Raw genomic sequence first — 25826 nt, forward strand, 5'->3', positions numbered from 1 at the left:
ATGTTGGCCTGAAGCACCCAACATCAGGAAAAAGTTCCATCTTCCAAAAATATATAGGCAAGCAGGTCCTTTTCAGAGACTTTATATCCCTATTTATTACAGATATCTTTTCAGAGAGTGGGAGAACTTTGTCACTTTATCTCTTCTGCATAGTTGACTATGCAAATTCTGTCTCTGTTCTAAAGAAGAAGGGATACATGATAGCATTATGAGATGGTAAAGGAAGTTTACACCAAACTTTCCTATCCATTGGTCTTACCATTTAGGACATGTATTAAGAGATTGAACTAAGATCCGGGGACATGCACATGCAAAGTAGAGAGGATTGTCACAGGAGGGGAGAATATTAATACACTGGATCTTGAGTTCCTGAGTAATAATCTTGTCTAGAGAAGTTTTTTAAAGTAACTGCTGAAAGGTCACATTCAATTTTATCCTTAAGGACATTTTATCCTTAAGGACACTGTGAGAAGAAACAATAGCTTAGTAGGCCTTTTTCTTATGAATAGGCCAGATTGTCACTAGAAGCGATAGGTGAAGCCATTACACGATGATTGACACAAAACTGAGAAAACCCACTTTAATCTTAAATTACCTGGATAGTTTATATTAAGACACCTCTGATCCTATCATCTGAATTTTCTCAGTTGTCTATTTCACTTTTCAGTAACATGATGGTGATGATGATTCAGTTTGTTATTGCTATGTTCTGCCGTGATTTTTTTCTTTAAAAGTTTACAATTCATCCATATCTGTACAGTAACAAAATAATTGAAAATTTAGAAATTACTTTCTCTAAGCAAGAAGATAAAAACACAATGCAACTTGGACTTTCCAGACTGACCAAAATTATTTATTGATTTAGTATTTTAAGGATGTCCATTGACTCCTGGTGGAAAATGAAAAGTGGTGCTTGAATTTGAGGTTGTCGGTATTTTATCCTTTTTGTCTAGAGCAGGAGACACTTGATTTGTGTGGTATGAATACAATTCAGAGAGGAACATGAAGTATATAAAAATTCAGGGAGTCCTTCAGTCTAGAACGGTCCATGTTGTTTTACTGTCTGAATGATGGTAAGCAGGTCTGGACGGTGAGTCATGGGTGTTACTGCAATAACTTTCCAGCCAGTCTTCGTAAATAATGCTTGATCTAGAAGGGAAACTGAGTTAAATGTTCATTACATTTTTTCAGAAAGAAAGATGGGGAGGAATTAACGTGAAGTGCAAAAGAAGAAAAAAGCACACAATGAACCAGCGCTTCAAAGGTAAGTCATTTATTTGTGATAACCTAGTTGCAAGTGCTTAAGTTTGAACTGTGATAACCGGGTTTTCTAGAGCAGTAATTGTTTAAAACTACATTAATTATTCAAAGAACTTAGGCTCACACTTTTATTAGTATGTTGTTCCAGCCAAATTAATTAACTAGTCTTGGGCTTGTTGAATCTCCAATGCGTAATTACAGTAAAATCAAAGGTAGGGTTTTTAGCTGGAATCAAAGATCTCAGAAATTTTTGCTTCTACACTTATACAAAAACAGTCTATTTCCAAATAACCCATTTCAGGAGTTGAAATAGGTTGAAAGGAGTTGATGTTTTCTGGTTAATATAAATAAATCTTAATTAAGAAATAATACTAATTATATGTACAGCACACGAAATGAAGTTGTTGAATTTTTTAAAGACACAATATCAAGAAACCCTTATATAATAAAGAGCAAATGGGTATTTACCTTGAGAGCTCCACTTAGTTGGACATGATATGCTTAACAAAAGCTGTGGACAGAATACAGACAGTTTAGAGTTAGAAGACTATCAAGTGTAAGGAAAGAGAGGTTTAGCAAGTTAGTTCAATATTATTATTATTTTTTAACAATAACAGTAGCATTTATTTTTTTAAGCTTGGTGCAGTCCATTATTCTTCATCCTGGATTCATGGCCTTTCCCCTGACTTTGTAAATTTAACTTTTGAAATAAGTAGTATATTCACATGGTTAAAAGTTTTCCTTAGAATATGAACGAGCTTGTAAAAAATTGAAATGTTCTCACCACTGTCTCCCACCTATCTAGTTTGTCTTTACCACAAAGTTGGGGGAACTATTATGCATGTATAATAAAATACAAATACCTGTTTCTAAAAGATTTTTACCCTAATGGTGGCATACTCTACAAACTCCTTTGCATTTGCTTTTTTCCACAGTAGAGAAGAAAATCCTTTTAATTTGGGGGGCACTGTAGGGAAATTCATTGTGTAGATATACCAGAATCTCTTTGATATATCCTACATTGTTGGACATTAAGTTGTTCAAATATTTACCAACAGTACAGCAATGAATAACCACATATCACTCATTTCACTTGAGTGCAAGTATATCTAAAAACTACATCCCATGATGTAGATTTGCTAGAATTATTAGTACTATATCACCATATCAGGGTTTTAATGATTGACATTCCCAACAGGAATGTATTGACATTGGCTGTTTGTACACACTCTCTCAACCCAAAGTGTTGTCAAACTTTCAATCTTTGAAAATTATCTTATTGAAAAATAGTATCTTGGGACACCTGGGTGGTTTAGTAATATTAGCCTTCGGCCCAGGTCATCATCCCAGGTTCCAGGATCTAGTCCTGCATCAGGGTCCCTGCATGGAGCCTGCTTCTCCTTCTGCCTATGTCTCTGCCTCTCTTTTTGTATCTCTTATGAATAAATAAATCTTAAAAAAAAGAAAAATGGTATCTCCATGTAATGTTAATCTGCATTTCTTTTATTATTAGTGAACCTTTGCATATTATATTATAGATATTTTTATTTCTTTTTCTGTGAATTGTTTATGTACTTGTTAATTTTTCTATCAGGATGTCTCTATTAATTTGAAATAGTGTTTTTTTTAATTAGGAAGATGAGCTTTTGCTGATACTGATTACTTTTTTTTTATTGTTTTTGCTATTTGTCTTTTGACTTTGCTTCTGGTAAATTTTGCCATATGGAGTTAAAAAAATTATGTGGTTGAATTTATCAAGACTTGTAATGCCTTCTGGGTTTTTATCAATGTTAGAAATACCTTTTCACTCCAAAAGTTATACAATAATTTATCCACAGTTTTTATGCTTTCAGCTTTTACATTTAAATTTTTGAACCATTTGAAATTTATCCTGGTATGACATCCAGATCTGACTTTATTTTCTAGATGACTATTCACTCCTCCAAACAATATTTATTGAATGATTCTTCTTTTATGTAATCTTTTTATGGCAATAACCAAATGTAAAACTTTGTTTATAGGGGGAAAAAGTGTAGTTTAATCAAGATTATCAGTGAAAATGTGTTTGGCTGACTTCTTTTCTTTTGTCCTCTCTTCTCCACTTCTTTCCTCTCCCTCCTTTCCTTCCTTCTTCCCTCTGCTTTTCTTACTTTTTCACAAATCATTAGACCTCAGAAGTCTACATTTACATCAAAGCTGAAGCATAGCTTTATAGAAGAGTAGCCAGTTCGTCTTTTAGGGGGGATAAATGAGTTTCTCATTTTATTGCAAAATCTTAAATTTACAAATTATATCATGTAGTTTTATTTTGCACCTTTATTTTGTGGGATGTGCTGTTTTTCAGACCCTCTAGGTGAAGCTGCTGTAAATTGGTAGCAGGTCATAGATAGTCGCCATGAGATGACTTTGATTTAAGCAAGAACACTAGACAAGGAGAAGAACTAAATTTTAGCACCAGCCCTTCCATTAATGATGTGACCCTCACTCAGTAACTAGACCTCTTTAGCCCTCAGCTTCCTCATTTTCATAATTGCTTGTTGTAAAGGATTTTGAGATCTCTCCAACTTTAATATCCTGTTAAGCTTATTCTGATACAAACCCTGTCTATCTTACAGATATTTTATAAAGATCTAGCGAGAAAAAAATACATGTGAAAACAGATTTTAATCTGTATAACAATACATAGGAGTGTCAAAACCCACTAGAATAAAAATCTTATGTGTATAGTCAGATTCTTCTTAGAGTTACCGTGTAATTGATTGTAATAAAAAAACATGTAATTTCAATAAGAGAGGCAGAGACAAAGAGGTTATTTTAACCAACCCAATCAGTTGAGAGTTGCTATAACCACCGAGCACAAAAGATTGTACCTTCATAGTTGATGCAGCCATTGGAGTCTTCCTGACCTGCCATCAGGGCTTCCACTTCCTCCTCTTTCATTTTTTCACCTGATGAAACAAAACACTTTGCTCAGAAAGAAAGCCAGAAGATATTTTCTAAATTCCATCATAAGTGATCAGTTTTGGGCTCCTGGAGACTGTGATTAAGCTCTTGGAGGCCAAGAATCAAGCCCATCCTGTTCCTCTGGCACTTAGTACATTGTTAATGAATTGTTTTTAAGTGAATGAATTAAATACGTATTATCCTGATCATCCAAACTCTATCCTATAAGAACTACAATGCTTTACTTATTCATTACTAACTTACCTTTTCCTCAAAACAAACCCCATGACACTGAAGCCAATGGAAATAGTCATTAATTTTTGACTATTCTTTTTCACCTTGTAGCTTTTCCCTTTAACTAATTTATTATGACTTGATTCCCCCAAGTCACGCTCTTTCCTATATATTCTGTGCTATTAAGTCCGCTGAAATAAATTTTCCTTACCCAATGTGGCTAAAACATGACGGAGTTCAGCACCCATGACTGTGCCGTTGCCTTCCTTGTCAAAGACACGCAGACCCTCAACAAAGTCTTCATAAGTGCCCTGGTCCTTGTTGTTGGAAATAGCTTGCATCATGGGCAGAAATTGTTCAAACTCAATTTTCTTGGCATTCATCTCTGGAAGAAATTGCAATTTGGAAAGTTATTAGCTACCATAAAATGTCATTCTGAATCACAAATTAAAGTTGAAAGTTCATTTCAGATGATCTAAAATATCTTCATACAGCTAAAATTTCTGTTGGTGAATTGCTGATGACAAAGAAATTGGTAATAGATAATAGCATGAGCTCTGGGGTCCTAGTGCTTAAGCTGTTATCCCTGATCCATCATTTATAGCTATGTAATCATGGGCAACTTGCTTAACCCTTTTGCACCTAAACTTTTTCACCTGTAAAATAGAGATTCCTCATAGTGTGTGAGTGCTAAATGAGACAATACATGCAAAATTTATTACAATAACCTGAATAACCTGAAACAAATGGAGTGCCGAGTAAGTGTTAGCTACTTTTTATTAGTATTATCAATTTAATATTTTCTATAAATACCAGAGAAGCAATGTAAAAATAAACTGATACAACACATCTATTATAGCATATAAATACAGTAAAACTTAGCTCAACTGTAATATGTAAATGCTTCCTTTGTCCTGAGCTTTTGTAGAATGTCAATGTCTTCAAATTTTAAGTGAATTTAAAAAGAAGACTATGGGGCACCTGGGTGGCTCAGTCAGTTAAGCGACTGCCTTTGGCTTAGGTCATGATTCTGGGGCCCTTGGATCAAGCCCCACATTGGGCTCCCTGCTCAGTAGGAAGTCTGCTTCTCCCTTTGCTCCCCCCTTTTGCTCATGTACTCTTACTTGTATTCTCTCTCTAGAATGAATGAATAAATAAATAAATAAGTAAATAAATAAATAACTGACTATGAGGAGAGTGTGTATGTCAAATACCTTGTGATCTCCTGACTTTTTTGCAGTTTAGAGGTCTGGGGATGGTAAGATTTTCTCAGTATCTCCTAACAAGGTAAATTGTGCTCGCAATAAAAGTATCTAACAGACTATCCAGTTGGATGTGAATGGATTAAGTTATGTAACACTAAAATCAAAATTCCCTTTTACTAGATTTTCCTCATAGAATAAAAATGAAATAGTATTAAAAATATCAAGTTTGAATGCTGAATAAAATGAACATTTACTGAAAATTCTTAAAAAGATGGGTGTTTAGTAAGTTAGAAAGTGGCATCAACAAAGTAAGATCTAGCTTATTGTTCTCTTACTTTTTCTCATGTTCTCAGCTACCTTTTGTGTGATTTACCTGGACATTTTTCTCTAAAGAAAATGATGTTTAAGAAAAATTCCAACAGACCGATTTAGAGGTAGGTTTGCTTGAAATCAAATCCCCTCCCACTCTGGTAACAAAGGAAGATGGTCTTTTCAGTTATCAAGTGTAAAATGAGAGGAGTTGCTTTTTGCTAGATTATTTGCTTTTTGCTTTCCCCTGTTTTTTTTTTTCCCTCATGGCAAAACTAAATAGGCCAAATATCTATTTGAAAAAATTTCAGGGGTATCCCTGGGTGGCTCAGCCGTTTAGCGCCTCCCTTTGGTCCAGGGCATGATTCTAGAGTCCCAGGATCAAGTCCCGCATCTGCATGGAGCCTGCTTCTCCCTCTGCGTCTCTCTCTTTCTCTCTCTGTGTGTGTCTCTCATGAATACATACATAAAATATTAAGAAAAAGAAATAAAAAGCTTTGCATATACATTAGAAAATTTAATTTTTTTTTTCAGTTTTGTCTCATCTTTTTTGTTCAGGGTGGTATTATCCAAGAGACTATTTCACTTTGCCATGAACCATTGGGATCAAAAGGTTTTTTTCTTGTTCCAGACTAACTGGATTAGTGTATTGAGCAAACTTCTACAATGTTGCCACTTACATATCTCGCTGTCTTTTGTCCCAGGATTTACTTGGGGGGACTGAGTGTAGATTTTGGCTTAGATTTTTAAGTCTTCTTATAAGCCTTTGGAAATAGGAAATACTCTTATTATGATGCCATTCTGTCGATTCTTAATTAGGATAGCTGAGTTGCTTTTAAGATGGTCACAGAAGCAGGGTGTCAAAGGACAGAGCACTGAGCAAAGTCAGCAGGTATTTTCAACCTCCTGAAAGCCCTGAGATTTTAATTCCGCAGCTTCTGTCCATGTGCCATTGTAATCTACTGAGTTGTTTACAAAGTGTATTGTGTTTTAGCCATATTTAACGTTCTTGCAAAATGAGTTTTTGCCTTTCAAGGTTTGAAGAAAGTGTACAAATTTGGATATTATTTCATTCATTAACCTTTAAATTCTGAGCATTAGGTAGGATGATGATGATAATGATGTTAGCTTTAGATCTTATTTCATTAGCATGCAATTTTATCATGCTTGCAAATTCTCGAAGGAAGGATAACTTATTTTATGAGGAAACAACTGGTTCTAGACAGCTAAGAAGCACACTTTCCATCAAGGGCAAATTAAATTCTATTCTATGGACCTTATTTCTTAATAACTTCTCTTTTTCTTACATTCTCTCTCTCTCTCTCTCTCTCTCTCTCTCTCTCTCTCTCTCTCTCTTTCATGTGTGTGTGAGAGCTGGCTTCCCAGCTTCTTGGAGAAACTTGGTTACCTTCATTGCTGGGGTTTCCCAGCACCTTCTTGACCTCCGCATTGGTGGGATTTGTGCCCAGAGCCCGAAGGACATCGCCAACCTGGCTTAAGGTGATCTTACTGTCACCTGTTCTGTCAAACAGGAGAAATGCCTCCTTGAATTCTGCAAGAAGCAAGAAATATTAGAGTGCTTTTTTACTTCTTCAGATCTATAAATTACTCCTAACTTCATCAAGGATCCAGTTCACACTCTCCTCTGTTTTTCAACTTTTGTAACCACTAAGTTATCTTTGGACTCTCCTTTTTCCTAGCTCAAACAGCCATTGACAACCCTTTGCGACATTTCTTTTTGGATCTACTCCAAGACAGCATTTCCAACTTCAAATCATATATTATTATTATTAATCAGATATGGAAATTGAAGCTTCTTGTCATATTTATTCATATTTCCTTCGTCTGCCTGGCAAGCAGACTAGGTTAAAAAATTCTGAGGTCTTGAGAAAGCTTAAGAACTCCTCATAATTAAGAAAGTTAATAAAATTTCAAGAAAACAATTTTTCCATCAGGATTGTGTTGTATAAGGTTAACCCAGATTTCTCAAATTATTTAGAAAAACCTCCTCTTGGAGTACAAATTTCCTAGACTCTTCCTTGACTGGTTATTTTCAGGAGCAACTTCATTTTTCAGGAAAAAAAATTAGAAAAGTGAAGCAAATCTCTAAATTCTATGGTGTCATTTAACCACTTCAGTATATGACTTTAATAGGCTCCTACTATAATCAGTCTGGAAGGAGAATATTTGTTTGCCTCTATCACTATGATAATCTCCTTAAACCTTACTCTTTCTCAGTTAATACATTTGACAACATGTTGCTATATTAGCTTTAGAATTTAAGTATACATTTTTATATATATACTTAAGTTCATTTTTTAATGTATACATTAGTTCATTACATTTTACATTACATTTACATGTAATTCAATACATTTTTTAATGTATACTTAAATTCACATGCAATTTTAAAGAAAAATACAGAGAGATCTCTTAATTAAATACTCTAGTTTCCCCCAGTAGTAACATTTTGCAAAGTTATAGTATACTATCACAACCAGGATGTTCATATTGATAGACATCAATTTTATTCAGATTTTTCTAGCTTTATTTGTACTTACATGTCTGTACATATAAGTACATATTTTTCAAGTGTTGTCTCTTTTTATCACAATCACTCTATTGCTAACTTTCCCTAAACTTTGTCATTCTCTGTTGATGGGACTATTTTGGCCTTTCAGAAATTATGTTAACAAAGAATTAAGAAGTATATATCAAAAAGACAGAAAAGGGTACTACTATGAATTAAGGGACAGGAAACAACAATTTAATTGAAACTTCTAAACTTAACTAAAATAAATTTTCTGGAGAACCAAAAGTACTGACGGCAACTTGTTGGAATTAATCCCAGCAACGCTCAAAAAACCATTTGTGAATGAACTGGTGAGCTGAAAGCAGTGTATTTAGGCCATTAGTAGCCTCAGATCAAAAGATGCCACCTAGATAGATTACTCAGCAAAATACCCCGTTTTATCATCCCTCCATCCCTTGATCTAAGGTTGCACCAGACATTATGTTTACAACCAACTTAGATCATGTCGCCATTGTTTGCTAAAATTTCCCCTTTAGATTCTATGCAATTTAACTATAACAAATCATTCCCCTAAACTAAAAAGCATGCTCTAGGCACGGTGGGGTCATTAGTCAAATATTATTTTTCATCTTTCTAAGGGACATGTGAAACTGAACTATTCTTGTTACTGGCTCCAGGCTTTCATGCAGATTGCTCAGAGGGCTCACTATTACTCTGGTCAGATGCTGATATAGAAATAGGATTTTATGGGCTGTAATAGAATCTCTCTGGCATTAACCCTTTGTTGATTTAAACAAGAAAGATATTGCTCTTCCTACCTCAGATTTTTAAGATTTATTCTCTTGAAGAGTCTAGAATAATGGAATATTATTATTATAAACTACTACCTAGAGACTGGCCACCTGTTTTGTAAATAAAGTTTGATTGGAATACAGCCCATTCATTTATGTATTGTTTATGGTTATTTTTAAACCTCAGTGATGGAGGTGAGTTGTTTTCACAAAGACTCCCAATAAAGCCTAACATGATGACAGTTTGGCCCTTTAAGAAAAAAAATTGACAGCCCCTGGGCTAGACCAATACTGTTCTAGACCTTTTTTTTGACAATCAAAATGTTCTATATCTGGGCTTCCCTCCAAAAAACCTGTGGCTCTTGAGCACTAAAATGTGACTAGTGCAACTGAGAAAATAGATTCTTAAATGTATTTATTTTTAATTAATTGAAATTTTAGTTTAAATAACCACATGTGGCCAAGTGACAACTCTACTGGACAGCACAGGACTTTAGAATGTGATAATTTTCCTTTTTAAAAAATTCCTTGCAACCTGTGATACATTCAAATAGAGCTGCCATGACCAAAACTCTTTAATCATTGAACAAGAAAGGAAACAAAGTTTTCATTCATTCCTGAAAGCATTATGTTTCTATTTAAATTTTAAATGCTTACATTTGTTTTCCTGGCATAACAGAAAACCAGTCCACCACACCAATGTTTCCTGAACCTCTATATCTAAGACCTATTTCATTTATGTAGTTATAGGTTAATGGTCAACAGTAAATCCTTCTGTCCCTGCAAGGGTTTTTTTTAAGTCTTCTATTGCTCTGTCCCACCATAGTTTGGCAGTCAAAATGACACTGTAAATTAGATATTTGAGAGGACTAGTTTGCAGTAGCTGATAATATGGCAGTATCAGTAGTTAAAAATTCATTAAAAATCAAATAATTTCTAGTAGAATTACCACTGTTTTCAATTTAAAGAAAAAAATGGTCCTTTGTAGTATAATTTCAAATGCTCTTGAGTTCTGAGCCATCAAATCTTCTAATCTCTCAACATGAGGCCATCAGCCATGCTGTAGATACATGTGACTTTTTACTAAAGCAAATATCCTTTTTTTTCTTAATTGATGTCCAAATATGAAATATCCTAGACATTGAAATAGACTGAAAATGTGGAATTTTTTAGGTAGAAAAGCAAATATTTGCATAAGTTCTTATTAAACACCTATAATTATAATCACTTATATATTACATATCATAACATATATACATGCTAATTTTTGACCATATCCTAATTTATATGTTATCATTTAACTAAATTTTTTCTTCCCCTCCCTTCTATTGATGTATTTCTGTTTCAGTTTCTTTGAACTTGGGACACTTTCACTCCATAAAACATTCTCCCCTACACTTTGAGAGAAGTAACACATCCAGTGGAGTATGGGATCTCTTGGATCCAAAGGCCCAGAGGAGAAAAAAGTGGAAGTATTAGGAAACTTACTCAAATTTTCTTGAATCTTAAGAGTTTAAAGTCTTCTAGTTAGTAACTGCTTTTATGAAAATTTCTCATTAGTTTAAGCTAACGCCAGATTTTGATCCTGTTACTTTGGGTCCTTGAGCAAGTCCTATCATCAATTTGAGAGCCTGTCTTCTACCTCTAAAGATGAACCAGGAGATGTTTAATGCTCCTTGCAGTTTTATGATAGACTACTCCTCTTTCTTTGTTTCTGAATTCACTTGTATTCTATATCCACTTCACCTACTTCTCTCAAGTCACTCTGATGCCCACTGAAATTATGTAGGTTTGGTAACTGGGCAGTTTCATAATCAATGCCATTTTCTAAATTGAACAATTCAGACCTGCCAAGTCTTTCTTTAGGGATTTGATGAACAGATTAGCAATTCAAAATCTACAACCTTTCTTGGGGTAATATATATGGTATTGGCTACTGTATCAAAATGATATTACTTAGAAATCAGTGAATACAAGGACCTATTTTATGGTATCTGTCTTTTGTTTGCTTAAACCTTTGACAACTGATTAAAGGCAAGGGGTTCAAGTTGAGAAAACTTATATTTAGAGTGATTGAGAGCATTTATATTTAGAGTGGAAACACCAATGAGGATAATTAGGAAGAGCTAATCTCATCCCAAAGGAGTCAATTTTCTCACATGCCATCTTTATGAGTGTGCACATATTAACAACTGTATCTTTCAAACTTACCATCCTGCTGTTCCTTAGAGAACTCGATCTGTTAGAAAGAAATTAACCACAAAGAATATTTTAAGCAAACAAAGATGCCCTGATTTTTTAAGTGTATCCAAGCTCATTCCCTGAATCATCATCAAAGTAAAGCTCCAAGAGTAAGCCGACTTTTCAGAGTTCAGGCATAGCTTGGACACTAACAGTTTGAGCCACGCAGTAACATGCCTTAGAGGTAAGAGAGATTTCAGAAACTAGGCAGTACTCTGCCTCCATGTGGAGTAGAGAAGCTCACTTCACTTACCAGCAATCTGCTCAGCGCTGAAGGACTGCAGTGGCAAGAGAGAGGGAGAAAGAAAGAAACAACTAGTACTCTTTCAAATGCATTGACAGAAGGATGAGTGCTCTCTGTTCTGAGATTTTTAGGAGGACATGTAGGTGTCATAGAGTAAGAAGGTTGCCTTAGGATACTTTCGAATCTAGGAAAAATAAGCTATTGCAAAAGATAGTTAGGGAACATCTCTCTGTTTCTCAGTCAATGAACCAATGATTTAACAAATGCTAAGTTAAATGACTTCCTGGAATTCTATAGTAGTCTGTGATATATTTAAGATATGTCTAATACAGATACATTGCATTCAGAAATACAGATACACTGAATTAAAAAGATCTCCTTAAGTCTTTTTTCTACTTAACCGGTAGGTTTTTGCTCGATGTGTCATGTCAGAAGTAGTTTATTTAATTTTAGCCATCTTCATCAGACTGTTTTTAAAGGTATAATATTTTGCTATACTAGTAGTTTCCACCCCCACCCCACGGTTAGATATAATAAATCTTATGTGATATAGCAAAAGTTAGTGAAGCATATAAAGTACTGCTTTGGGGAAAAAGATGTATTTTTTTTCAATTAGCATAATAGCTCAAATTAATCTCTTCTATCCTACCCCACCTCAACAAAAAGCAAAGGTAGATTCTGTAGACTTCTACTGAATATGTTCTCCCCTCAATTCTGTTCCTTGTCTGCCTTTCTACTCAATAAGGTCATATGCACGATTATATCCTCCTATAAAGGACAAACCGTTTTCTCCTAGGACCCACCATGGCAGAGGCTCTGGGCTGCGGAACAGTGGCAAAGCTGAAGAGTGAGTTGAGGGCCGCTCCAGTCCCTGAGTGGGGCCTCCTTTGCTGAGGCTGCCTTTTATTGTGGGGGGAAGCTGTGACCTCACAGCTAGCATCAGGTTTCAGAGAGAAGTGGCCACTCCCCTTAGAGAGTTCTTTAGCTTTCTTAGGGCAAAGGGAAGGAGGGCTCTGTACCCTGAGGGCTATTTTTAGGAAGCCAGAACCTATGAGTAGACAGCCATAATGAGACGAAGCCTGTCAGTACTTTTATGGTCTTTATCCCTGAGGTGTTCTCTTGGAGTCTCTTCCTTTAAGAAGCTTCTTACTTGCTCAGTGGCAGAGGAGCTTAGAATTTCTCTAACATTCAGGCTGACCCCTTCTCTTGATGAATTATGGACTTTGCAAACTTCGAGTCAGCAAGTTTTGGTATTTAATGGAAGTTTTTGGATGGACTGGTTTGAGGTTTCAAATGGCACTTGCTATAGAAGGAACATCCTCTGGAGCTCTGTCCCTTGTGGTCAGGTTCAGAAGACTTGAAGAGGCCATGAGTATTCTCCATGTTTCTTAGGGTTCACCCAAGTGACAATGCTGTCAGTTCTTGAAATATCTAACTAAAGACCACTCTTCTGCAAATTGTATTCTGAGACATACAGAGTTTATCTAAGCCAGGGATGATTTTGAGCTCATTAGTTTTCTTACATTAGGGGTGGATATTTTCTTCCATCCTCAGTCTCCAGAAAGACCCAAAGCAGGGACTATAGAATGCTAATTTATACTTTAGGATTTTAAAGATGTCTAAGGGATTGACTGGTAATGGATTTTCATGGGAGCTTACCTGAAAATAGGAGGTAACTCCCTTCCTAGGATGGTACTGTGAAAAGTGGTACTAGGGAAGAGTAGTCCTAGAATGCCCACAAATGTTCAGACAACATGTTTTTTTTTTTTTTTTTTTTAAGATTTTATTTATTTATTTATGAGAGACAGACAGAGAGAGAGAGAGACACAGACATAGGCAGAGAGAGAAGCAGGCTCCATGCAGGGAGCCTGACGTGGGACTCGATCCCGGGTCTCCAGGATCACACCCTGGACTGAAGGCGGCACTAAATCGCTGAGCCACTCAGGCTGCCCTTGACAATATGTTTATCAGTTTTCTACATACTTAAAGCAGTTTATAGGTATAAAGGATGTTGGAAATCAATTTTGATTTAAGTACTGTGTCAGCAATTGTTTTTAAAGGAATGATCACCAAAAGCACGAAGTCTCCCCCTGCTAGACAGATGAATACTTCGCAGCTTTCCCTCAAGCCATTTAGGAAAAAATCAATATTTAAATGCACATCACTTTCTTTTTTCCATATCACTTTTTGTCCAAAGTTTGCAAGTAATGAAAAAGATCTCATAGGGCCAAAATGATGATTAAAAACATAATTTAAAAAATATTACTACCCAGGAAAATGTATTTTCATAAATAGATATTTTGAGAGTTTATGAGAAATGGAAGTTAGTAGAAAAATTTAAGTTCTTTAAATTATTAGGAAGAATGGAAGGGAAGGACAAAAGTGGAAATTTGTAACCTTTGATAACTGTGTAATTTAGAGTCTCATGATTTTTATTTAAATGCAAGTTAGTTAACATATATGCTAAAATTGCTTTCAGGTATAGAATCTAGTGATTCATCACTTACATATAATACTCATCACGAGAGCCCTCCTTAAGGCCCTTCACCCATTTAGCCCATCCCCTGCCCACCTCAACCATGGAGTCTCATGATTTTTGATGCCTAAATTAAAGCCATGAGAGCAGAACATGTTTCTGTATGTTCTCTTTAGTCTTGTAATTATATTTATGTATCGTGTCATTAAATTTGAATTGCTCTATGAGTAATATTGAGAGCTAGTATGTATCTTTAGTAGAATTAATAACTACAAATAATACAAAATAAATCCATCAAAATTGCCCTACATTATGCCCTATGTAATGCTCATTTTCTTTTCTTTCTTTTTTTTTTGAATATAAAAATGTGTCCTTGAGTTTTTATAAAATATGGTGAATTTGTGTAAAATCTGTAAACTGGAAAGTCATTTTAAAAATTATATTTATGCTATAGATAAGCTATTGGATATTATGTAAAGGTTTTCTATTATTAAAATAGAAGTGGCAGGCAGTTGTCAAACTATTTCACTCTACTTCCTCTGTATATCTTTAGCACATAGAAGATCAGAATTTAGATTTTTTTGTACCTATTAAAAATCAAAGTAAACATGTAAGCGAGTTATTGACAACAATAAAAAAGGCTACAGTATAGTCCAGTCTAGAGAATAAACTATAGTTTAAAAGTGAAAAGACCTGAATGCTGTGCTCATAGAATAAATGGGAAATGTTACTTTATCTCTGGTACACTAACAAATGATGAAAAGTTTCTCTTGCATCTCTTCCTTGGTGTTGTAATGATGAAGTAATCAGCTCTTTAAACAAAGGCATGATATAAATACAAAATGTCAGCTGATTTAGGACTCAGTTTGCTGTATCATCATTTGGTTTGTTTTAAAAATTAGACTTAAGTCTCTTCTATCTGGAATGCTCTCCTCTCATCTTTGTTTCTTAGAAATTAACTACTCAAAGTCCTGATAAAATCTCCCCCTCTTGAAAGAAACTTTTCTCTCTACTTAGCTCCTTTCTTCCAACTGAAAGATGTTTAACTTTCCTGGTAGTAAGCTTCTGGAAAGCCCAGGCCATTACTGAAAGCCATTTACCTTTGTCCGTGATGCACACTGAACATAGGCCCACTCCAATTTCTTCCTGCTTTATAGAGTGCTGCCCCTGCCTTCTTCTTTTTTTTTTTTTTTTAAAGATTTTATTTATTCATAGAGACACAGAGAGAGAGAGACACACAGAGAGAGAGAGAGGCAGAGACACAGGCAGAGGGAGAAGCAGGCTCCACGCAGAAAGCCTGACGCGGGACTCGATCCATGGTCTCCAGGATCACGCCCTGGACTGCAGGCAGCGCTAAACCGCTGTGCCACCAGGGCTGCCCCCCCTGCCTTATTCTTATATTTTATTCCTCATAGCTCTAGAAAATATCTTGCCTATATTAGTTCAACAGATTTGCAAAAACTAACATCATTAGAACACATGTAGAGTAAATTTCTCCTTCAAATATGAGCTTCTCCTCTAGAATATTTTATTGCCCGAGGGAAGAGACTTCATCATCTCCTTTAAAGAGCTTACATTCTACAGAAGGTGCATATGTTCTCCCTCAGTGCTACACATTCAGCACCGGGAACTGCAAAGCATATACTAGGCATGCTCATTGCTCATTTTGAATTATTGATATACGTGCCTTTATATTTCCAGAGCCTTTCCTTAGATTTTATATAAATGTTTATTTTTAAAAATGATTTTATTTATTTATTCATGAGAGATGCAGAGAGAGTGGTGGAGACATAGGTAGAGGGAGAAGCAGGCTCCCTGTGGGGAGCATGATGTGGGACAATGTGGGACTCGATCCTAGGACCCTGGGGTCATGACCTGAGCCAAAGGCAGACACTCAACCACTGAGACACCTGGGCATCCCTATATAAATGTTTATGATCAGGAATTCTAATTTGCCAACGCTTGATTTTTTTAAAGATTTTATTTATTTATATGACACACAGAGAGAAAGGGTACACATAAGCAGAGGGAGCAACAGAGGTAGAGGGAGAAGCAGGCTCTCCTGTAAGTAGGGAGCCTGACATGGGGCTTGATCCCAGGACCCTGAGATCATGACCTGAGCTGAAAGCAGACACTTAACCAACTAAGCTACCCAGGGCCTTGATCTGCTTTTTTACAGGGCTTTTCCATCTTAACCTAATACCTCTGTTAGACTGTTAGTATAATAACTACATTCTACTTTTTTGTGACTCATGTGCTCTCTGGTATTGGATTTAGTAAGTAGCAGTTTACAAGTTACTTGTACTGAAAAAGGTTTTTTATTGCAATGTTTACAGATCTTTTCTCACTTTGAGGAGCATTTTTCTATTAGTAATCATGATGTTTGGTTAACTGATTAAAGACAAGATAAAGCTTCTGGTATATAGAAGGAATTAATTTATAGGGAAAATATGAGAACAAATTTAATCAAACAGGTCTTGAAATTGCTGTATGTTAAGCTTTAGTTTAACAGGAAGAGCTATAATTAAGGACTATCTGGGAGATCTATGACATTGAATACTGAGTGAAAATGCCCCAGGAAGGGACACAGACTATAGTCTTTAAATAATTTCATCTTCCCTGCAAGACGTAATGAGGCTAATTCCTGGTAAGGCTCAGTTAAAGAAGTTAATCTCACCAGGGCTGGGATTCATCAAGAAAACATTGCTGCATGTTCTCTAATTTAATGCCGGGCAGAGAGGCCTCTAAAGACTTAGGATGTATGCAAACCCTAAGGAAAACTTAGATGATTAATTTTCACTCTAATCACACAGAGTGACCAGGACTCACCATAAAAGGCCTGCAGAAATACTTGTTTTGAAAATAAAGAATTTTGTGCCTCAGAATAATTCACTTCATTTAAAGGATATACCTATTTTTCATAGCATTTTTTTTATCTCAACAAAGATATACTTAGGCTGGTGACTATAATATGATATAAAGAGGAGACATTAAGAACAACGAGAATACAATACCAGCCCAGGCTGTCTATATAAGAGAGATGGCTGTATTGGATGCATTGATCTGAGCAGAAGGGGAAATGAGTAATTCTGTGCTCAGAAAGTGTGGACTAGTCAAATAAAGCAAAGGCTGAATTATTAACATAACACAATTCACACTATAAGAATTAATGAGAAGCCTAACTGAATTTTAACAAAAATTTTAAGATGTGACCTTAGTTTATACTTTAGAATTTTTATTAGCTTTCCTTTGGTTAATAATTGATAGATTTGAGAGTTGTACCTTCTCTGTTTTATACATTTATTTGCATGTAGTTTATTAAAAAAACAAGTTGTGTTTTGTTTCTTCTTTCCTCTTTTTATTTTCATAATGGGGCATTAGAACATTTCTTGGTGTGTGTGTTTTAAAAAATTTAAAGTGTCTGCTTTTTCCTACTTATTTGGAATGAAATTTCCTCTTGTGACCACAGCAATATGTGAATATTGGCATTATTACCATTTTAGAGATTTCAGGTCTTTTCATATGCTGGAAAGAAAACTAGACAGGGATTGAAGTACATGGAATTTGTTCTGTTATAATAAAGTGTGTGTGTTTTGATTAAATAACTTCTCTTATCTGGGTCAAGGCTTCCTCAGATATGGAATATTATACTGTGTGATTTCTAGGGTTGCTATGATTCTGCAATGTTGTGAGTTTTCCATGCTTTTGTTAATAGAATCTACCTCAGCTCACTCTTTTTAAAAAGACTTTTTTTAAAGAAGATTTTATTTATTTATTTGACAGAGAGAGAGAGAGAGAGCACAGCACAAGCAGGGCGAGTAGAAGGGGGAGAGGGAAAGATAGAAGCTGACTTCCCATGAAGCAGGGAACCCAATGTGGGGCTTCTTCCCAGGACCCTGGGATCATGAGCTGAGCTGAAAGCAGACACTTAACCAACTGAGCCACCCAGGTGCCCCTCAAGTCACTTTTTTAATGGAAAAGGACATGGTACTTAGCAACTCAATAAGTAACATTATTTTGAAGTAATTTAGATAAAGAGGAGTCAAAATATAATTTTATAACACTGTATTCAAGTGAATCAGGTGTTTTATGAACAAGAGACATTGTACCATTGGGCACTTACTAGGTACAAAGACTCTACTTGTAGGAAGAATATAAAGTTGAACAAGATATGGTCTTATCTTTAGGATATATCTTTTTTCTCTGGCTTCAGTTCACTACCATTAATTTTTGACCAGAATGGCAAGGATTTATCATCCATATGGTTTACATTTTTAACTAGTATAATTAAAGCCGTTGCTACTTGTATATTGCAATTTTTTTGCCCTCCAAATTCTGATTTGGAGTGAGAAACAAACTGTAGAAGTTGATGTAGAAACAAACTGTAGAAGATCTTATTTTCATACAAAAAGTATTTCAGTATGAGGAGAAGCAGAAGAAAGTGTAAGATCAGCAGACTAAATATAATCCCTTCCATAATTTCCATGAGTCAGATGGTGCTTAATGCTGGGTAATTATGGAAGGACTGCTAAAGACAACTTGCCAGGGGGTTCATTCGCAGCATTAAAATGTCAAGAGTCTAAATTTGGCACTGTCACTTTGTGGTCTCCTTGTCTTGCAAAGATTTCATTATCTTTAAAATCAAAAGGGCTATTCACTATTAACTGGTGAACATATCTATTCCTTTTCCAACTGCATTTTACTTTGCAAAGGCATTATCCAGTTACATATAATTCAAAATATAATTTTAGAGACTTACAGAATGCCCTTTAGTATTTTCCCACTCCATTCCACCTGTTCTCTTCTTGTACAGCATAGATGTTTGAGAGTGGAAACTTGATATCGATACCTAGTGGTAGTCTCAAATAATTTTTTATTTGCTCCTAAGGTTATATTCCCACTGCAAACAGACTGATATTGCCATTTGTTCTATTATAGTTACATTAAAAATTAATTCATATTATTGAAAGGCCAGGGTAAAAAAAAAAACCCACATTTTTTTAAAAGTAGGTTACATACCCAGCATAGAGTCCAGTGCAGGGTTTGAGCTCAAGACCCTGAGATCAAGCCCTGAACTGAGATCAAGAGTTGGACGCTTAACTGACTGAGTCACCCAGGTGCCTCAAAAAAAGACACTCTTAAAATTACATAAAGAAAACTTAGAGACAACTTATAAATGTTTTCACCCATTCCTTTTAATCAGAAATTGACTTTTTCTAGTTCTTTTCCTCAAGCTAGTTAAGGTTAAGATTTAATCGTGATATATGTAGTATTATATTTCTACACATCACTTAAAAGAATATATGGCTGATATTTCTTTCCAGTTTCAAACATGCTATCTATTTGTTAACAAAATGAGATCTCATACCTTTGTTAGAATATTAGCCTAATGCCAAAATTTGGAGGTCAGTTTTGGTATATATGTATATTTCATTTAAAAAACCAAAATTATTTACTTTATTTTTAAGATTTTATTTATTTTTTTGAGACAGAGAGCATGAAAGAGAGAGAGAGAGAGAGAGAGCAGGAGCAGAAGGAGAGAAGCAGACTCCCTGCTGAACAGGAGACTGATGCAGGGCTCAATCCCAGGAACCTGGGATTATGACCTGAGCCGAAGGCAGGCGCCCAACCAAATGAGCCACCCATATGCCCCACCAAAATTATTTAAAAATTCAATCCATTTCATTACTTTGAAGAGCATTTCAAAAATACTTTGGTACAGTTTATTTTCTTCAGCTGTATTGAGATATAATTGATGTAGTGTAAATTTAGGGTGTACAATGTGATTTGATATGTGATAATTTTGATATTATGAGGCTGTGATCGTATAGTGGTTAGTACTCTGTGATGTGATATTGTGAGATGATTACCACAATAAAGATATTTGATACATCCATCACATCACATTGTTTTTTAAAATTAAAAAAAGTGTGTGTGTGTGTGTGTGTGTGTGTGTGGTGAGGACTTTTAAGATCTACACTCTTAGCAACTTAAAGTATACAATATGGTATCATTAACTATAGTCGCTATGCTGTACATTGGATTCCAGAACCTATTCATCTTATAACTGGAAGTTTGTACCCTCCGACCGTGTTCACTCATTTACCCCACCCCCAGCTCCATCATTGGCAGCTACTAATTTATTCTCATAACAACTTAAAAAAAAAAAATCCATGTTCCATTTACAACTCTTTGTAAGAGTTGTAACTCTTATATAAGTGACTAGGAATCTTTCTAGGTTCCTAATCTTCCCATCTTCCAACTGTACAAGAGAGCACTCAACTTATCAGCAACAGGTGCTAAGATAGAGGAAAGCTGTGGAGAACAGAAGAGTAGTGTACTGCCAAGGTCGAAAGTCTAGGTGAGTTTGCTCTAATGTGGGCCTGTCACTCCCTCCTCTGGCTACACAGGATTGTGCAGGGCAATATGAGATCCACTCTATCTCACACTGCTAAGAATTTAAAAAGTCTTTATGTACTTTTTTTTTTTTTTTTTTTTTTTTTGAGGAGAGAGAGAGAAACGCAAGCAGGCTTCATGCCTAGTGTGGAGCCTGACATGGGGCTTAATCTCACAACCCTGAAATCATAACCTGAGTCGAAATCGAGAGTCAAGCACTCAACCAACTGAGCCACCCAAGTATCTCTTCTTCACACATTCTTAACAGCAACTTACTCTTTATAAACAGGAGGCAGTCTAGGACATGATTACCACAGTTGGCTCTGGATTTGGCCTGGGAGGTTAAATCCTAGCTCCATCACCTACCAGTTATTTGATCATGGACATAGCACTGAATCTCATTAGGCTCAGTTTCTTTTCTTGCAAAATCAGGCTAAAAACAACCTCAATATAATGTTTTGAGGATTAAATAAGATAATAGGGCACAGAATTAATTCTCAATGAATATTTATTATTATATTACAAAGAACTTTATAATTTTCAAAGCCTTTCATGGGCCCTGACCTCATTTGATTTTCCCAAGAATTCTTCAAAGGGAGACTAGGTTTGTATTAGCCTTGTTAGAGCTGTGAAAAAAGAATTTGTAGATTAACGCAGACAATCCTATATCTGGACCAGATCAAGTCAGGTGTTGCAATTTATGTATAAATGTATACATAATATTTGCCACCACTGAATACCCATCAGTAAATAGATGAATTTATTGGGAATGCTGTATTTCCAAATTACTCATTAAATTGGCATTTTAAATCTCCCCAAGTGTATGGTAAATTGTTGAGATTTGTTATTGGATGAGTTCTGTCAATGCATTCTATACCTTTACCACTTTTTGTAATATCGCTTGTAGTATCTAGTCAGAGGTGACCTGATTGAATTACAGTGAATACGGTGAGAATCCAAACTTCAGCAGCACAAGGAAAGACATGATTCAAAGTCTCATTGCCACATAGCAATCCTGACTTATCAGCTAAGGCATGCATCATGCAAAAAAATTTACTTACACATTGAAGATCTTTTAAAATCTAGGCACATAGTCATCTCATTACTTATTTTCTTTCATTATTTCAACCCTTGGCTGAAGTGTTGGGCAGCAGGTGTTAATTCTTGTGTTTGCACCTGCAGCTATACTCATGGTGGGTTTTAATTCCTACACTTGAGATTCTTTCAGGCGGTGTTTTTAGTCTGGACATCATTGTTAGAAGTGTCAGCTCTCTGAAAGCAAACAGTGCTTAGGACCACCCAGGACAGTAACTTTAATGTTCAAATGTCAACAGTCTTTGGGTTTTTGAAAAGGATACTCAGAAAATCCGTTAGCATAGGATGTCAGGTAAGCATTCCCTTGATGAATATCAAAGGTTTAATGCAGAACAACTGAACAAATGTTCTAAATAATCAACAAACTAGGAAATCAGGTTGGAAAGCACACTATCATAAATTGATAAAGATTGAACAATCTTTAACAATATTAAAGATTGTTCAGAGTTTATGGGGAATTAAATATATGGCTATTAAACATGGTATATTATAAAGTGGAACATAGATATTAGCTGGGAATAGTAGTGAGGAATTAAATATTACTATTGCTATGCCTGTAGTCCTACACAGAGATAGTTACACTTACACTTTAACATTACTCAAAGTTTAAAGGACAGCCAAATTTCTAATCTTATATGATTTATGAAAGAAAGTTTAAAATCCAATTAAGTTTTGTTCTTTACCGAGTTTTCAGAAAGTTAATGAACACATAGAACAGCTCTATTAATTTCCTTAGAGTTCATTTTCTCTGCTTGAAAAAAGTTTATAACTTATATGAGGTAATATATCTAGAAACATCATTAAGTGATTAAAAGCATCATAATATGAAATGTTTTAATGTACATTTTAATTAGCCTTGTTACCTACTGGGATGAAATTAAATTTTATATAGTTCTCAAGTTGTACCACATTCCCTGGCTATACTACCTATAAATGTGCACTGATTTCATATTGATGAATGCAAATCATTGAAGGCATTTAAAATTCCTTTAAAAAATATGTTCGTTTTGATTCGGTTCCTTTCATTTTCTCCTTATTAGGAGTAGGCTCTCTGAATGAAAAATAAAGGTTAAATTCCTCCTACTTCTAGAGTCTTTTGATGGCTCCTTTTTGGTTTGCATACCTTATCAGGTTCCATCCCATCCCTTGTTCTGTAATGAACTGGTGAAGACATAGCATACCTCACCACTAGAGATGCTCTAAGGGTATTTTCTTCTTTTGTGTAGTTGTGCTAGCTACATTAGCCATGCTAGCATTAATTCAACATAAAGACAACAGGACAAACTAATTTTTCAAGATTTAAAAGAGTATGACTTTCCTGCTGACTGTGAGCAACTAATCAGTTTAATCTCTGGGTTTAAAAAAGTGATATTTTGCCTTTTTTCAGAGACTTCTTACTGCCAAACTGAATATTTATTTATATATTTAGTTCTTCATATTTCTTCAGGGGAGAAAAATTAATGCCTGTATTCCTTAGTAGGGTATTTTCTTTTTCTTCTTAAGAAGGCATATTTCCCCCCCTCCCAGATGTTTGTAATCCTAGGTACAAAGAGGTAATATTGTCTTATAAGTCACAATAAATATAGAGAAATAGCTTTGACACTGATTCATATCTCTAATCTTAGGATACAGTGGAAAGTCAAATGATACAGATGATTGGAATTATTGTCGTGGCCGTAATCATGTTCATTGTATAATGTAGTCAGTGTGCATCTATAAAGATACATTGACTAGAATTGCTGGAGATGAAAAATTTGGCTTCCTCTTAATGAGTTATATGCAGTCCTTTAGGTAGAAAACCATTTATTAGAAGATCTGACATGCATTTCTCCTCCTAAGTAGATATTCATTAAGAATAGTTCCTAACCAATATTAGATTCTCTGACCAGCTTTTTCAAATATGACTTTAGGTACCTACAAATTCAATATAAAATATTTGATAATCCACTCCTGCTTTGGAACATAAATTTTACATTTAGCCAGAATGTTATAAAATTATGAATATATTTAATGTCATCACGTATATCTAAACGTGATCCGATTCAATATTTATGTCAGGAGTATTTTTTTTAAAAATCCATGATTATACTAAAATACTCAATGAAATGTTTGTTTATAGGTCAGTTTTATCATTGCAAGTAAACAGTATTAATTTAGCAAAATTTACATTTATTATGTACAGAACTTTTGGCTTAAGAGACATGATCACCTAACAGGCCCTTTTGCTCATTAGTTTTCCATATAAAGCAGAGTTCATTAGATAAAGATTTTCAAACTGTCATTCAGAACAAGTCCCAGTTAAGGAGGAGAAGGTGCATGTTTGATGGATTACATCACTGAGAGGGGAACAGGCACATCCGCTGTGCCATTTTCCCAAAAGCAGATCATCTTTTGGCAGTTGAGAACTTTGATCACAGCAAAATGTTGACACAAAAATCAATCACATTCTCTTTAGTTAAAGATCAGTATACAAGAGCTCAAAGACATAAGCTAAAAGCCGTATAACCAAGTTTTATAGTATTTGGAGTGTTAGTTTCATTTAGAAGCAGTTTACAATTCTGAATTAAATACTGTATATAAATAAACAAGATGACAGTTATAGTCACTGAAACACTTGAGTGCATAATTGTCTGTACTGAGATCTAATTTAGTGTTGTATCAAATTTTATTAAGCAAAGCTGAAGGAATTAACTAGAATTGCAAAAATCTCTTTTTCAGATGAAATAAGGCAGCTGTCAAATAAATACAGCCAGGACAACTGGGTCATCAGCTGTTTTTAAACTTTTGGAAAAAAGTAGGGGCAAAAAATTTCTTCTAGGTGTAGCATCAAGGTAAGGGATCCAGTTTCTGCAGAGATTTTATTTAAAACAAAACGAAATGAAGCAAAACCAAAACAAAATAAGACATTGGCTTAAGTATTGGCAAAACACCTTCGCACTTATATACTTTGCCCCCAAATTGCACTCTGACCCATTAGGGAAAAAAGAAAACCAGAGATCAAAAAATGGAACAAATGGAGGTTCTGCAATAATATCATATTCCTAGTAATTTTACTGAAACCATACGTTAGAGTTTATTTATTTTCTGATCAAGATTCTTTTCTCCCCCAAATCTACCAGTTCATGCAGGAACACTCTCTCTCTCAGTGAAAAAAAGATACCACTTTGCAAGTTCCTAGAGTTTCCTACTGTTGAAAGATGTTTCAGTGACCAAACAGTTCACCCCCTTAGTTACCTTAATGGCAGAGAGGTCAATTTTTTCTTCTTTGGGTTTGGCTGGGGCAGGGGCAGGTGCAGGTGCTGGGGCAGGGGCTGGGGCAGCGGCAGCAGCAGGTTTCTTCACATCCTTCTTTGGTGCCATTTTGCTTAAAACGATGGGTTAAAAAAAAAAAAAAGGAAAGGAGCACCTCCAAAAGAACCTGTCAAAATGATTCTTGGAAGAGGAGTGGTGCTTCAGTTGACCCACAGCCCAGTGTTTTGAGGGTGGACCCAGAGTGTTACATGGTATAAGGGCATGCATATATATTTCACTTAGTGCCTAATAGAATCTTGACACATGCGGCTGGATTGGACAGTTCGCTAGTCAAGGGGGATGGCATTCAGGCTCAGACTATAAATGGAATCTAAAGGGTCAGGGCTTCATCAATTTTTTTTAAAACTCCTCTTGCCTTTTTTTTTTTTTCGCCACCTCCATACATAAAGGAGAAAGAAGTATGACAAAGCCAGCTTCAGATCCTTTGGTGACAGTAAAGTAGATTGACTGATACTTTTTCTTGATAGAATTACAGTTCTGCTGAAGTTGTAAATCTTTTTTTTTTTTTTTTTTCATGCCTAAGAAACTTTACTGAAGGATTTGATTTCAACTTGGAATTTTGGCAGGGAGTGTCACCAACTTTCACTCATCTCCTTTGGTCATGCTCCTCCCCCCCTTGCCATAATTTGCAAGAAGTTGTTGGTCAGCAAAGAGGTCATGGTGTTTAAAAATAAAAAGCAGACGTATAAGGAAAGCTCATCTAATATTAAAGTGCTTTCCCTTCTAGGGAACACAAACTCTGCCTCTCTCCTCTTTCACTTTTTAATTATAATGAACTATAATGCTA

General features: G+C 35.3%; 1 protein-coding gene and 1 long non-coding RNA gene across 10 annotated transcripts in view; one reads left to right on the forward strand and one right to left on the reverse strand.

Annotated features, from left to right (window-relative positions):
* The window catches only part of LOC121480730, a 134806-nt gene that overhangs the window by 66972 nt on the left and 42008 nt on the right, over nucleotides 1-25826 (forward strand). For 5 of the 6 annotated variants that reach the window (XR_005985088.1, XR_005985091.1, XR_005985089.1 and 2 more), the window contains one exon: nucleotides 1192-1264. This is a non-coding gene — a long non-coding RNA (uncharacterized LOC121480730). Of the gene's footprint in view, nucleotides 1-1191; nucleotides 1265-5995; nucleotides 6077-25826 lie in introns of all 6 variants that reach the window. The other variant, XR_005985090.1, reaches the window with a different exon arrangement.
* On the reverse strand, nucleotides 832-25207 carry MYL1 (myosin light chain 1). Of its 4 annotated transcripts, none has more exons than XM_041737586.1 (8): nucleotides 12564-12715; nucleotides 11770-11794; nucleotides 11487-11514; nucleotides 7360-7503; nucleotides 4649-4822; nucleotides 4131-4208; nucleotides 1729-1771; nucleotides 832-1149 (listed from the first exon to the last, which is right to left on the reverse strand). In XM_041737586.1, exons 1-7 carry the CDS (start codon nucleotides 12698-12700, stop codon nucleotides 1743-1745), a joined length of 615 nt encoding a protein of 204 aa, XP_041593520.1. In that variant the 5' UTR covers nucleotides 12701-12715; the 3' UTR covers nucleotides 832-1149; nucleotides 1729-1742. The 4 variants fall into 4 exon arrangements, with proteins under 4 accessions (XP_041593520.1, XP_041593519.1, XP_041593521.1 ...); XM_041737585.1 differs by having other exon boundaries at nucleotides 832-1161; XM_041737587.1 differs by lacking the exons at nucleotides 11770-11794; nucleotides 12564-12715 and adding an exon at nucleotides 24962-25207 and having other exon boundaries at nucleotides 832-1161.

The sequence above is a fragment of the Vulpes lagopus genome, chromosome 22 (assembly GCF_018345385.1).
Source record: "Vulpes lagopus strain Blue_001 chromosome 22, ASM1834538v1, whole genome shotgun sequence".
NCBI classification, from domain to species: domain Eukaryota; kingdom Metazoa; phylum Chordata; class Mammalia; order Carnivora; family Canidae; genus Vulpes; species Vulpes lagopus.

What these genes read in the sequence shown, in the direction of transcription:
- MYL1 (XM_041737586.1), bottom strand. Translation starts at nt 12,700, where the DNA reads ATGCTAGCTGTGAGGTCACAGCTTCCCCCCACAATAAAAGGCAGCCTC. An exon ending in CAGCGCTGAGCAGATTGCTG is followed by an intron (nt 11,515 to 11,769) that starts GTAAGTGAAGTG and finishes TCTTTCTAACAG; the next exon opens with ATCGAGTTCTCTAAGGAACA. An exon ending in GGGAAACCCCAGCAATGAAG is followed by an intron (nt 4,823 to 7,359) that starts GTAACCAAGTTT and finishes AATTTCTTCCAG; the next exon opens with AGATGAATGCCAAGAAAATT.